The sequence below is a fragment of the Mytilus trossulus genome, unplaced genomic scaffold (genome assembly GCF_036588685.1).
Source record: "Mytilus trossulus isolate FHL-02 unplaced genomic scaffold, PNRI_Mtr1.1.1.hap1 h1tg000024l__unscaffolded, whole genome shotgun sequence".
NCBI lineage: Eukaryota > Metazoa > Mollusca > Bivalvia > Mytilida > Mytilidae > Mytilus > Mytilus trossulus.
In genome coordinates, this window is record NW_026963290.1 from 7255410 (window position 1) to 7270197 (window position 14788).

General features: G+C 32.3%; 1 protein-coding gene across 2 annotated transcripts in view; it reads left to right on the plus strand.

The window, feature by feature from the left end:
- The first annotated feature begins 3205 nt into the window (after positions 1-3205).
- Positions 3206-14788, plus strand: part of LOC134698970 (beta-1-syntrophin-like) — a 146059-nt gene continuing 134476 nt past the window's right edge. For both annotated transcript variants that reach the window (XM_063560658.1, XM_063560655.1), the window contains exons 1-3: positions 3206-3676; positions 11169-11551; positions 12582-12724. In XM_063560658.1, coding sequence (XP_063416728.1) covers positions 3217-3676; positions 11169-11551; positions 12582-12724 — 986 coding nt within the window. In that variant the 5' untranslated portion in view covers positions 3206-3216. The remainder of the gene's footprint in view (positions 3677-11168; positions 11552-12581; positions 12725-14788) is intronic.

Here is a 14788-nt window from a genome sequence, read left to right on the forward strand (position 1 = left end):
TAAAGGATTTTCAATCTAATTAAAATATAGATCTCTTATTACGTTATACTTCATATAGATTGAAGAATTTTTAACACTACAAAAATATTTAAAAACATAATCTTCCTAAAATTGAGAATGGAAATTCTGTACAATGGTACAAAGAAGTCATATAACATAATACAAATACACTGTTTAACATTGTCCAGAGGAAAATATGAAAAAAGCATACATATCTCCAGTAAGACCAATCGTGGAATATTCTGCTATCATATGAGACCCGAACACAAAAAAAGAAATTAAAATTTGATAGAATACAATGAAGGCACTAAATTATCAACAGAGACTATATACCAATCATTCATAAGAAAGCGGATACATAACAAAAATGATGATATATCTATAGAAATATTACCCAAGATCGGTATGAAGAATAACGGTCGCTTATATTTTTCAACAGATAAAGAGGGGTCAGTTTAGGGAATATGCACTGGTGATGCCGCCTTCTTATCACATAATACTGAATCAAAGACTTTCAAGAGGAGGTCAAAATAAATAGAAAAGGTTTGAAGACTGGAATAAAAATACCAAAAAGGTCAACTGAAATATTTCAACATCAGTGTACGAAATGACCACGTTAAAGAAAGAATAAAATAATAGGGGTATCCAGTCAAACTTGACACAAAATCATCCGAATATGCACAGCGAAAATAAAAAAAAAAAAAACAACCCACACACACACACATAAAGCAAAGGAACAGCGCTTTTATTGTCGTTTTTCATCTCGGCAAAGTCACACTTCTATAAATCATCTACATTAGAGGTTGGCCCCTCCTGTATTATCTTTATTTATTAGGGACGAGGGAGTAATTGTTTCTTTTTTATTAAACCTTTAAACCATTTTCCTCTCTTTTTATTTTTTGTTCATTTTACTGAATCTCTATTCCGCAGCTAATATCTTAACGCGCGGCGCCATTATCGATAATTATCCTATTCTATTCTATTCTATTCTACCATATAGTGACCGCCTTCAACAAATTGAAGATTATGTCACAGGAGGAAACTTACAACAAGACATAGATTGGAAAAATGTACAATTTTTAAAAAATAGGAAAAATTAAAAATATAAAATGTTTTGTATAATAAAATAAGATGTTGTAATTGAGTTAATATTGATGCTTTGAAATTGAAGATTTGAAAGAGTCGACTGAAGTGCAATTTACAATGTTGTCCGGTAGTTTGTTCCAGTCGGTGATAGTTCTTGGAAAATATGACTCTTTTCTGTACTGTGTTTTGCAGGATGGAATTTGGAAGCTGTTCGAATTTGTATGTCTTGTTTGTCTTTTTTGTGGAATTAATTTATTTTGTTTAGGGATTGCAACCTTTTCGTGTTCAATTTTGTAGAGCATTACCAATCTGGAGTCTTTTCTTCTGTCAGAGAGACTGCGCCATTCAAGATGTTGTAACATGTTACCAACGCTTGAGGTGTTTCTGTATTTGTTGGTAACAAAACGCGCAGCCCTCCTTTGAACTTTTTCAATGCTATCTATGTCTTGTTGTAAGTATGGATCCCAAACAGAGCAAGCATACTCTAGTGATGGTCTTACTAGGGACTTATATGCTTGCTCTTTAATGGATGTTGAACTTATGTTCAGGTTCCTCTTTAGAAAGCCTAGTGTGCTATTAGCTTTCTTGCATATGTTGTTAATATGCACATCCCATTTAAGGTTTGAACTGATGGTGACCCCCAGATATTTTGCTGTTGTTACATGTTCTAAAGAATGATTGTGTAATGTGTAGTTAAATGTGATTGTTTTTTTATTTCTGGTGACTGAAATTACATTACACTTATCTGGGTGGAATGCCATTTTCCAGGTAGTTTCCCACGATGCCAGTTTGTCGATATCTTTTTGTAGTGTTAATGCATCGGAGTTTGATTTTATTGCCAAATAAACTATTGTGTCGTCTGCAAATAAACGTACTGTAGATGTTAGACCAGATGGAATGTCATTAATATAGTACAGGAAAAGACTTGGTCCAAGAACTGACCCCTGTGGAACCCCTGACTCAACTGCAACATACTCAGATTTTTCCCCCTCTAGAACTACTGCCTGTTTGCGATTGCTAAGAACATTTTGTATCCAGTAATTTAATTCCCCCTGTATCCCGTAATGATGAAGCTTATTAGTTAAAAAAGAATGTGAAACTTTATCGAATGCTTTAGAAAAATCCATGACCAAAATATCTGTTTGTTTACCATTTTCCATGTTTAGTGAGACATCGTCTATAAATTCTAATAGTTGTGTTTCGCAGGATCGACCTCTGCGAAATCCATGCTGTAGGGGATATAAAATGTTGTGATTATCTGCATGTTTCATGATGTGTTTTACTACGATGTGTTCTAAAAGTTTGCAACAAATACATGTAAGTGATATAGGACGGTAGTTTTCAGGGTTATATTTTTGGCCTTTTTTGTATACAGGAGAGACATGGGCAGTTTTCCAGTCATCTGGAACAACGCCTGTTTTAATTGACTTCTCAAAGATAATAGTGAGTATGGGTGCAATTTCATGTGAAAGTTCTTTTAAAAATCTTGGTTTAATTTCATCTGGTCCTGCTGCTTTGTTTGGATTTAAGTTATGTAAGAGTTTTTGTATACCTTCTGTTTTTATTATTAATTTTGATATGGGTGGAAAAGAAGTATTCTGTGGCATGTTACACTGTTTGACAAATTCTGTATGAGAAATATTAGATGCTGGTGTAAATACAGACTGGAATTGTGCGTTAAGTGCCCCAGCTTTTTGTAGTGGATCAGTTAGAAGTCTTTTATTAGTTTCTTGATATATTTTTCTTTGCAATTTGCAAAGAAAAATATATCAAGAAACTAATAAAAGACTTCTAACTGATCCACTACAAAAAGCTGCCCATATTTTTTTTTATCTCAGTTTTGTCATTTATTCTGCACTGTTTGTCAATTATTGACATTATTCAGTTTTAAAATCGCATTGAGACCCTCGATCATTAGTAAAAAATAATCATGATATTTTCTATATATATCCGCAGTTTAACTTAAGATATGGTGTTTTATTTCTGAATGATCATTCAAATTGGTTTACAATGAATTTTGATTCATTTCAGGATTTTGATTAATTTCAGGAATTTGATTAAATAAAAAAAAAAGATCCCAAAAGAACTTTGAAATTTCCCACCCTGTAAGTACAGTAATCACGTGATACGATGGTTGTCAAAATGGCGGCTGGTCTGCCAAGATCTGGGCTGTTCGAAGTATATATTCGACAGCAATGGTGCAGAGTTTACGTTACTTTAAATGAGGATTCGTTGACTTTAACACTTGATGAAAATCCAGAGTTAGCAAATAGCACTCTTGGATCATCAGATGCATCTAGCACACTTCCTAAAACGGACCAGTTACCAGACAGTCTCGCCGGGCAAAAACGTCTTGTGAGAGTGGTTAAAGAGGAACAGAATGGCCTTGGAATCAGTATAAAAGGTGGCAAAGAGAATAAAATGCCAATTTTAATAAGTAAAATCTTCAAAGGAATGGCGGCAGACAAAACTGAAAAGCTCTATGTAGGAGATGCTATTTTGTCTGTAAATGGTGAAGATCTAAGGGAAGCAACTCATGATGATGCTGTAAAAGCATTGAAAAAGGCCAAAAAAGTTGTAGATATAGAAGGTAACCAAACTTTCATATTATAGTCTTATAATGCATCCAAGAGTCACAAATATTTATATAGAAATAGAATACTTGGGCTCAAATTCAGATGGCATGCCACCGAATTCTAGTCACTTCGGCACCTGGTTAAATCGGCACTCAGTCAAATCGGCACCCAGCATCTATAGTCAAATTGGCACCTGGTTAAATCGGCACTTGATGTAGTAATTCGGCACCCATGTTAAATTTGTTTAATATTTATACGGTTGTGTACAAGATGTAAATTTGTACAGGGTTTTTGTACAAGTTATAAGTTTTTTGACACACATTTTCTTACACCAGGTGATACAAGTTTATCTTTAAAAATGTTCTAGTTCAATCTTTAAATTCAAATTTATATACTTTAACCTAACATTTCATGCTATTATCCTTGTCCTCACAATGGAAATGAGGACACCTGAATGGTTTAAATTCTGATTTTAATTTTCTCCTGATACCACATCGCAATTATATATATCCATAAAAAGTCTTTTTGTGGTCTGATAATGTTTTTGTATTAATTCTCATTAATAGTAGGTTGTATCATATAGTTGTGAAAATATGACATAAATATGCGAAACAAAAGCAAGTGTTACATTGTGTTTTCACTATGTGCTTGATTAAAGTTATTGAAAAGAAAATTTATCAAAACATCAGTCACAAAATTTGTATTTTGTTTTTTTACTGCTTTTTAACATGTAATGCATGATAAAATCCAACCCCTCATGATCAAATTTATAATTTTTAGAATTATTTATAAATATCTTTACTATTATGCATAATACATGTAGTCCCAGTCCCATAATATTATATCCAATATTATTGGATGCCAAATTGACTTTAAATAGGTGCCGATTTGACTAGATGCTGATTCAACCAGGTGCCGATTTGACTTTTTTTATGGGTGCCGATTTGACCAGGTGCCGATTTGACTTGTACCCATCCCACCTAGTCCAAATGATAATGATGTCTTGAAAGGCTATTATATTTTTTGGAAAGTTTGCTATAGCTTGCTATAGCAATAAACTTTCTTAAGGCATCGACCTTACCCGAAAAGAGACAGACTAACTTACTTTAGGAAGTGTGTCCTACTTCTAGATAATGTAGTACTGGTGTTTGAAAACTAATAATAGAAAGATGCTTTTGAAATTTTGAGCTCTTCTATTTTAAATAGCATACAGCTTGAATAAAAATGTACTGAAATTTCATCGATAAATCAAACAATTCAACTTCATTTGAAAGACGAACAAACTACTTCGCGGATCTGCGCTACGCGGAAAGTAAAATCAATACACACACGAGACAGCAGTTTCTACGTGGTATGATTTTATCGGTATTCTTCAGACATGCGTCAGATCCATATATGTGTGCCACCAAACGGGAGTACTACAATCCCGGTTTCAAAGGTTTCATACCTTCCTCTGGTTGAAGAGAAAATTAATAGCGTGTTTAAAATATTTCATGAATGAACATTTTTCGTTGCTTACTACGATTTTTACAAATTTCTATTCAATATGTAAAATCCCGAGAGTATCGGAAGTATCATGGTATCTCGGCCCACAACAAACTCGGACTATAATAAACACGGCCTTTTATATATTCGGCATTAGAAATCGGACTATAACAAAAATCATAATTATACTAATTGCTATTAAGACTCCTAAACAAAGTTTTTGTTTTTTCTTCTTGGGGTCTATTTAGTTGTATTTTGAGGGGCCAACAGAAGGGAGGAATTTCCGATAGAACCCTAAGGGATTTTTTTTTAAATTTTCAATTACAATAATAAATTATAAGCTTGAAGAAAACAGTAAGTGACATACACACATGGTTTTCAGTAATGATCACAGGACCATAAAACAAATCAAATTAATTAAATTTAGGAGTCCATGGTGTCACCCCACCCAACCCCTCATGTTTGAATACTTAAAAACAGTCAGATCCCCACTCCTAAACATTATATGTTCTTATACGTTACAATTAAACAAATCAAATGAAATAAAAGGCGAGTCCCCTTGGGTCACTCTCACCCCCTGTTTTTTTTTTGAGAACTTATTAACAGTTGAGATCTCCACCCATATACCATTTATATTATTGTATGGGACAATAAAATAAATCAAATGAAATATATAGGAACTCCAGAAGGGTCAGTCATCCCACCCCTTTCTTTTCGAAAACTTGTAAACGGTTGAGATCCCCACCCCTAAACCATATATATTTTTGTATGTGGCAACAAAACAAATCAAATAAAACAAAGTGGGTGTCCCTCTGGGTCAGCCCCACCCCTCATGTCTGAGAACATGTAAACGGTCGAGATCCCCACCCCTAAACCATATATATTTTTGTATAGGGCATCAAAACAAATTCAATGAAATAAAGTGGGAGTCCCTTTGGGTCAGCCCCACCCCCTGTTGTTTGAAAACTTGGAAATGGTCAAGATCCTCACCCCTTAACCATATATATTCTTGTACTGGACAATAAAACAAATCAAATTCAAAAGAAGGCGAGTTCCTAGGGGTCACTCCCACTTGTAATTTGAGAACTTGTAAACGGTAGAGATCCCCACCCACAAACCATATATATTTTTGTATGAGAAAATAAAATAAATCAAAATGAAATATAGAAGTCCACAGGGGTGACCCCACCAACTTCTTTTTGAAAACTTATACGGTCGAGATGATCACTCCTAAACCATATATATTCTTTTATGGGGCAACAAAACAAAACCAATGAAATATAGGGGGAGTACCTCTGAGTCATCCCTAACCCCTCATGTTTGAGAACTTGTAAACGGTTGAGATCCCCAACCCTTAATCATAAATATTCTTGTATTGGACAACAAAACGAATAAAGTGAAATATAAGGAAGTCCCTCGGTTTAACCCACCCCATCCTGTTTTGAGAACTTGTAAACAGTCAAGATCCACCCCCTTTTCGAAAACTTGAAATCTGTTGAAATCCCCACACTGAAACAACATATATTCTTGTACGGAATAATAAAACAAATCAGATGAAATAAAAGGCTAGTCCCCTAGGGCCACTCTTACCCTACCTCCTGCCTGTTTGAGAACTTGTAAACTGTCTAGATCCCCACCCCAAATCATGAATATCACTTTACTAGACCAGACCAATTTGTATTGGACTTTGCTTAATGTCAGGCGACCGTGGGAATGACTTATTTTGAGAGCTTTGTTTGGGAGACTTCGTAGCAGCATCCTGTTACAATTATTTCTTGATCAAGTTTTTTTCTTTTTTAAGTAGGAAAAAAAGTTATCCATGCAATCTACACACAATCTATTTGAAATACTACAATCTACCATTGCAAACTTTCCACAGGTGCTATCCAGCACTTTGATTTTATTTGACGCTTTACTTTAAAGTAAGGCGTCAAAGAAAAAAATGAAGTAAGGCGTTAAAGAAAAAAAAATATAATAGCCTTCCAAGACAATTTTCAAGATAATTATTTTGACTAGCATCCCACCAGTGTCGCTCAGGTGGAGGATTCGTAAATTTTCATAGAGGAGGACCTACTAACTGCTTAGGAGAGGCCATGCTCAAGTTGTGCCTCAGTGACTTACTTATAATCAACCATATTTTCCCACAAAAGAGGAGGACCTGTCAATTGTACTTTTCTGCCTGGGCCCTCTTACATGTACATGTCTTATAAGTGTACATTATACATGTAGGAGGGTGGTAAAGGGTTATTTTCGTGCAACGTTTTCAGCCTTTTTATTTCCCGTATTTTAGTGTTTTGACGTTTTTTGTTTTTGTCTTCTTGTGTTTGGCTCGATTTGCGTGCTTCAAATTCCCCCTAATTTATTTCCTGTGTTTCATGTTTGTGTTCTTTACTTCTCGTGCATGTCCCGCAAGTCCTGCATTTGATTAAAAAGTCAACTGTGTTATAATACCTTCTGAAATTTGTGTAATCTAATAGTAATTGATTTATGTTGTTACCATTCTACTTTTGCAATATGTATGGTATTAATGAAGTCCATCAAATTACTATGAATATTTTTATCTTTCAAATAAGATGCAAGAAGCGGACACAAGGTCTCTATGTCCCGCTTTAAAAAGACTGCACGAACGACTGAGTAATAACTTATGGTACCTTTTTCCTTAATATTTACATTTTGATTTCTCATGCTTCGTTTTTTCCCAATTTTTATTTTTCGAGCCAAACTTTTGCGATTTTTATTTCATGTGTTTCTGTGTTCAGTACCCTCTTTTTCAACCTCTTAAGAGAGGTCACCAATGCTGTAATCAAAACGTTTTAACAATTTTATTGTGTAAATCCCCAAATAGGACAAAGCCATGCAAAAATAGTAATGTGTTTTCCCTAACTCTGAAATATCTTTATATAATGTTGCAGATGATATATAACAAAAGTATAGCTATTGCTGATTTTCCGGAATTTTTTTCATCTAATTTCGGTCATTTTGTGATAACTTGAAGGTTGGTGCCTTTTTTCCAAAAAAGATTACCAGCTGATTATTGCTCATACGTACTCATAACATCAACGAACTTGTTTTAAATGTTGCATCCCATTTAAAAAATTTCTAACCACTTTTCCTAAAGTGGTTCAAGAGCAGTTTAGGGAAGACAACAGTATGTAAATGAAATGAATTTAACGACTCAAAATGATCAATTTCTCAGACATCCCTAATATTTCTTAACATTTTGAAGACAAGCTAATAACCACTGTTACCAGATGTTTTCAGACTATACTAAAATGAGTAATTCTGGACTCAATTCTTGGAATAGTTTTGTTTATCAAATTGACAGGAAATCATTGGCTTTTTAATTTTTTACCTTTGATAGTGTTTGAACATTAATGAAAATAGTTGCGCTTGTTTTATTTAGCATGACATATACATTGTAGGTGCTCAAGGACAAAATATTTTGAAGATCCAAAGCTTATAAATAAAATGACGAGCTTCATGGTGTAAATGTATAAACCACAAATTTCTATGAGACATAAGTTGTATGTAATGCCCCTTTAAGTACTGTTTTATCAATTTTAACATCCTTTTTTCTGTTAAGGGGGCTCGCGGGTCTAAATCATTTTTTTTATTTAATATAAGATTTCGCTATATTTTTCTATAAATTAACTTTATCTTATACCTAATAGAAAAATGAAATAAAAAAATGGGGTCACCGTTCATTTACGCTCACAATCTGCCTTCGAAAAAAGCATACATTTTTGCTAATGTCCTTTTTTTCTGTTGAACTAATAGGAGAAAAAGCGGTAATATAGAAATTAAAAAAGAACTAAATTACAGAAATGGCTAAAATTTGACAATTATTTAGTTTATGTACAGCTTTTTCGAAAATAACAATAAAAAATATAGGTCACCGATGAGTTAAACAAGATATTTAAATTTTAATGCCAAAAAAAGGCATTTTTGCACCAAAGGGAGATAATTTGAAGCTTTTTCAATGATAACTACATTTTAAAAGTCACCTGGGGCAAACACGTGTTGATTTTTTGGAATTATTTTTGTACCATATGATAAAGTAACAACTTCTTAAGGTAATTAATAGAATTTGTAATGAAAAATAAACGTTTGATTTTTTTCTGAAAATTTTATCACCGCGAGCCTCCTTAAGCCATGGAACCATAAACATGATAAATATATGTATACGTAACTATATATAAATATTTAAAACCAATTAGGTCAATGTAGGTAGACATTACACATACATGTATATGTATATATATCAATGAATTGCTATTTTAGTGATATTTTGATGTTTGTTTTTTTAAATTTTTATTACTGTTTTGTGTAATTTCTGATTTTCATCTATTTCCTTATTTTACATACATGTAAAAAAATGTATTTCTGTAACATTTGTACAAAACAATTATGTACAAGTCATATACACATGAACATTGTATACATGGTATATATACTATATAGATATATACAATGTACATATATGCCAGTTAGAATGTACAATGTACCACTCCATTTACAACATTGTACAATAAGTTAGACATACTTTAAATACTTGTATGAATATAATAAAGATTGCCTAAGAAGCAAACAGAATTAAATACTGCCATGACTTCATTGTTTAGTTAGGTGTACATATTAATCACAATGATAATTATAAGATAAAGACAAGTGTATTAAATGTTATGGCAGATATGAGTTTATTGATGTGATGTCCCCAGAGTTCCTATATATATATATTGTAAGGCTCTTCATAGATAGATTAACTAGTTTTAAAAGATACAAAACAAGTACATGTACTTCAATGGTTTGGTTATCAGTTAAATGTACAAAATGCTATGATAATGTCACTTTTTCAATGATTTGAATCATTTCTTTCCATCATATATGTTTTTGAAATATAATGTAACTAACTTACTATTCAAATACGAGGCCACAATGAGAAAATATGCAGATGTATATTGTTAGAGTAGATTTGCTCTAATCCTCATTTGCCAGCGCTCATGTACACTTGAATAAGTCTGCTTTTGACTTGTAGAGGCCTTAATGTGTCTGTTTCATGTATAGGGCCATTTGGGGTTCCCTCACATAGTTTAAAACAAAATACAACTTCAACAAGCATGACGAGTCAATGTTGAAATCATAAAAAAAATGTTTCAAAATGATGCTAACTTCTTCAAGTTGAAATCAACATGAAATTTGAGACATCATGGACATTGATGCAATGCTTTGCCTTATGAAGAAAACTATTAGTTTGATTCTAAAAAACAGAGACAATGTTCATCCAATATCTTATGTGGTTATGCTCAAGATATCTTTAACCTGTTAAATTTTCGTTTTTTTTTCCATTTCATTTAAGAGATAACTGTATTGTATTTGAAGCTTTAAGGATGTCCATCGGTAGTTTTACTGTCGTAAATTTAGTTTACCTGGCGACGCGGAGCGGAGACAGGTAAACGGGTATTTGTGACAGTAAAACTACCGATGGAAGTCCGAAAAGCTTCAAATACAATACAGTTATCTCTATTCTAATGCAAAACAAGCTCATAATTAAATTTTAATCATAATGTCAGTGTATTATAATCTTCATTAAAAAAAAATTCCACGAAAAGAAGTTATCTTCTTTGGTCCCCATACTAGGTGAAGTCATAGGTATGATTCCGGCGTCAAACATAAACACCGGGCGTTTTCTCGCTTCTGTGTCGCTTCAGAATGTAATAAAATTTGATAAAAAGATGATTTTTAGGCGCAACAAGTGAGATTTTTGCTTATAATTGTAGAAATAACATGTCAATACATTCCGAAATTCAAAATGTCGGCTTCATTAGTTACAGACAAGGAGATAGAGAATTTTACGCTTGCTGTCATCCAATCAGAACAATTGTTACAAAATAGTTGCATTAGAATTTATAATTTTATGGTACATGTAGTTCAAAATGTACATGCCATAACATACATGTGCATTAAGATGTATGATTTGTGTGTTTATTTTTTTACTAACATGATGTTTGTTTTCTTTTTCAGTGAAGTATATAAGAGAAGTGAGTCCATATTTTAGAAAGACCTCAGCATTGAATGACTTAGGTTGGGGAGGTCAAGAAGCACAGAGAGATGCTGCCCGGGCAAACTGGAATGAATCAAAGACAATCCCATTAAAATTATGTTATTTATGTAGAAATCTTAGTATGGCAGATCCTGAAAGAAAAACTTTAGAACTCAATTCCCCTGATGGGAAAAGTTCCTGTATATTAAGGTTTCCAGATCCTGGAACCGCCTCAGAATGGTTCAATCTAATCCATGCTAATGTAGCTATTTTGATGAGACAATGTATAGAGGAAGCCAACCACATAATGAGTTCAGCTCCTAACTCAGGGGAGATCAAACACATTGGATGGTTATCTGAACAGGTGAGTTCAGCTCCTAACTCAGGGAAGATCAAACGCATTGGATGGTTATCTGAACAGGTGAGTTCAGCTCCTAACTCAGGTAAGATCAAACACATTGGATGGTTATCTGAACAGGTGAGTTCAGCTCCTAACTGAGGTAATTATATAAGATCAAACACATTGGATGGTTATCTGAACAGGTGAGTTCAGCTCCTAACTCTGGGCAGATCAAACACATTGGATGGTTATCTGAACAGGTGAGTTAAAGTTTTCAACCATGACAATGGTTTTCAAATACATTATGTAAGATTATAATATTTTTGGCTACAGTAACATGCATTAACATGTTCATCAACTTCCAACTGGTCATTTTTTTTAAAGAAAATTCCATTCATTTTACATGTATGATTTCATGATTTATTACATGCAAATTTATAATTTTTAACATGTTTAGATTGTTTAGATGTTTATATTTATTGCTATACTTTAGAAGTATTTTATTTTCATTACAAACAGTGAAACCAATTTAAACTTTAATGTAAACCATGAACAGTAAGTGTGTCAGACATTTTCAGATATAACATTTTAAATGTGTTAGTGTGTTGATTAAATAAAATACAATTATATGGCTATTAGTCAGAGGATTAACATTTACTGATAAATGCTTCAGGCTGATGAATTATTATATGAACTAACTGGTGTATATATGTATTTTTATACATTCAACATGACACAAATTTTGTGACCGATTAAAATATAAAAAAAATCCTCAGGATCATAAGATGCCCCAATATCTATATAAATTTATAGTAGTTTCTGTATCTACATCTATATAAAGCTAGTATCTATGACTTTCTTAAAAAAAGGTCACATGTGAGGCCATCAACATAAATATTGAAATTGATATATATTTGGCACATGTAGTTTTCAGACAAAATAAACATGAACAAAGATCTTACCCAAAAAGATATTTTCACACAATGGAATCTGTGTACTGTACATCTTGTAGCTTTAATTAAACATTTATATTTAGTTTCGTTACTCTTTTTAGCTATCTAATGAGCAAGGTACCCCCACCTGGAAACCAGTATTCTTAGCTGTAACAGATAAAGATTTAATGATGTATGACACAGCTCCTTGGAGTAAAGAAGAATGGGCCACACCATTTCAAAGTCATCCATTACTGGCTACAAGGTTTGCAGCTATTTCTATCTTGATAAAAAAAACCTTGCGTACAGGAAGTAAAAGTTATGCATATGTAGTCTGTATGAAAATGGAGGGGGTACATGTTTACAGCTAGTAATAATTGTTTACCTTGATATTAAAAAAAATATTAATTTCGGTTTTTTAACCTTTCAAAAAATGTAATTTTATAGATAATGAAAAGGATGTCAACTGAACTCTGTAGTACAGGATGGTCAGTATGATTGATGATGACATGTTTGGCCTTAAATGGTCAGTTATTTTGCATACATTTTGGGATATTAAAATGTTAATGACATGAATGCATGATCTCAAAATTTATTTAAGCTCACAATCTGGCTTGGAAAGAAGCATACATTTTTGTTGAGCCTTCGACTTTTGTCGAAAAAGGGGGACTAAGCGATACTACATTTTGTCCCTGTGTATCTGTTTTTTACTTATAAATGGACTTATTTTTTCTTCCAGTTAACATTACATACAGTTTGCAGTTAAATTTTTTTAAACATTTATTAGATTCATAAACTATCCTGGATTTTTACCAAACTTGGACAGAAGCTTCTTACAATCAAAAGATAGTATCAAGAGGAATCTTTTTATTGATTTTTTTACTCATTTTTGTTGAGTCTGCGATTTTCAGCAAAAGTAGGCGAGACATTGGGTTCCGTGGAACCCTTACAAATTTTTGTAAAGTTACTTTTTTCTATTGAACTTATAGGAGAAAAAAAAGGTAACATCTAAATAAAAACAGAATAAATTAAAGAAATCGCTCAAATTTTACAAAAGTTGAGTTTTAGCACGGTTTATTTGAAAATGATAATAAAAAATATGGGTCACTGCTGAGATAAACATGTTAAAAAAGATATTTTAATTTTAATGCCAAAAATAGCATTCTTGTACCAAAGGGAGATAATTTGGAGCTTTTTCCAATGATATTTACATTTTAAATGTCATCTGGGGCCAACACCAATTGATATTTTGAATGATTTTTAATCCATATGATAAAGTAACATCTATTAAAGGTAACAAATAAAATTTAAAATAAAAAATAACTTCAATTTTTTCCAAAATTTTTATACCCTCAAGACTCCTTAAGGGCATACGATACAGTTTTGATCCTGTATTTACAAGTTGATGAAAATTTGCATATAGGCTATTTTGTACCTAGTTAAATCAAATATGTAATAAAAAATATACCTTCATGTGCTACTTGTTGAGTAAAATGAGGTCGAAATTTTGTATATTTGCTCATAATTCAGATTTGTGGCCGTAATTTCTGTTACGAAAGAAAGACATAACTTTTTTGTTATAAAAGATAAACACAAATTGTTTTTTGTTAAATGATCGGTAATTTCTGTATTTTATAAGTATCATAAAACATTATGCATTTTTTATTCAGAAATAACTCATATTTTCCAAATGTTCATGAATTGTCGAAAATACGTCATTTTTTGCTGCATGTTTATCAAAATAAAAAAAAATCCTCTATTTACAGTTTTATGAAATTTTGGTCACATAATTTCCCTGCAAAATGAAACTAATTGCTCTTTTGAAAAATAGGGGTCCATGAATTCGTTTTCAAATTAAATCAGTTTGAATGATAAAAATCAGTTGAAAAATGCATCTTTTCCCGATATGTCAAAGTTTGACGTCGCGAAAATAACATTTTACGTTAGCAACGTCATTACCTCTCCTGTAACTGTATTGTATGCCCTTAAACAAGTTACATTATGTAAACACTTGAAAAATGCAAGAAGTATCATGCCCTTATCATGCTTATGCACATGATGCATATTTGAAAGACAACATTCAAATATATCTACACTGATGATATGTAACAGTCTACTGTGAATTCATTGTTATTAAGGGATTTGAATTTAAATTAAAAACATACTTAAAAATTTCATATATATATATGCTTGGATTTAGCAAAATCACAAAATCAAATATCAACGAACAGACAATGAATTGTTTTCTCAATCGACAAAAAAATTGTTACACCAACAAAAATAAATGAATCAACAGTAATCATGGTAATTGATATTTTATTAAGATGTT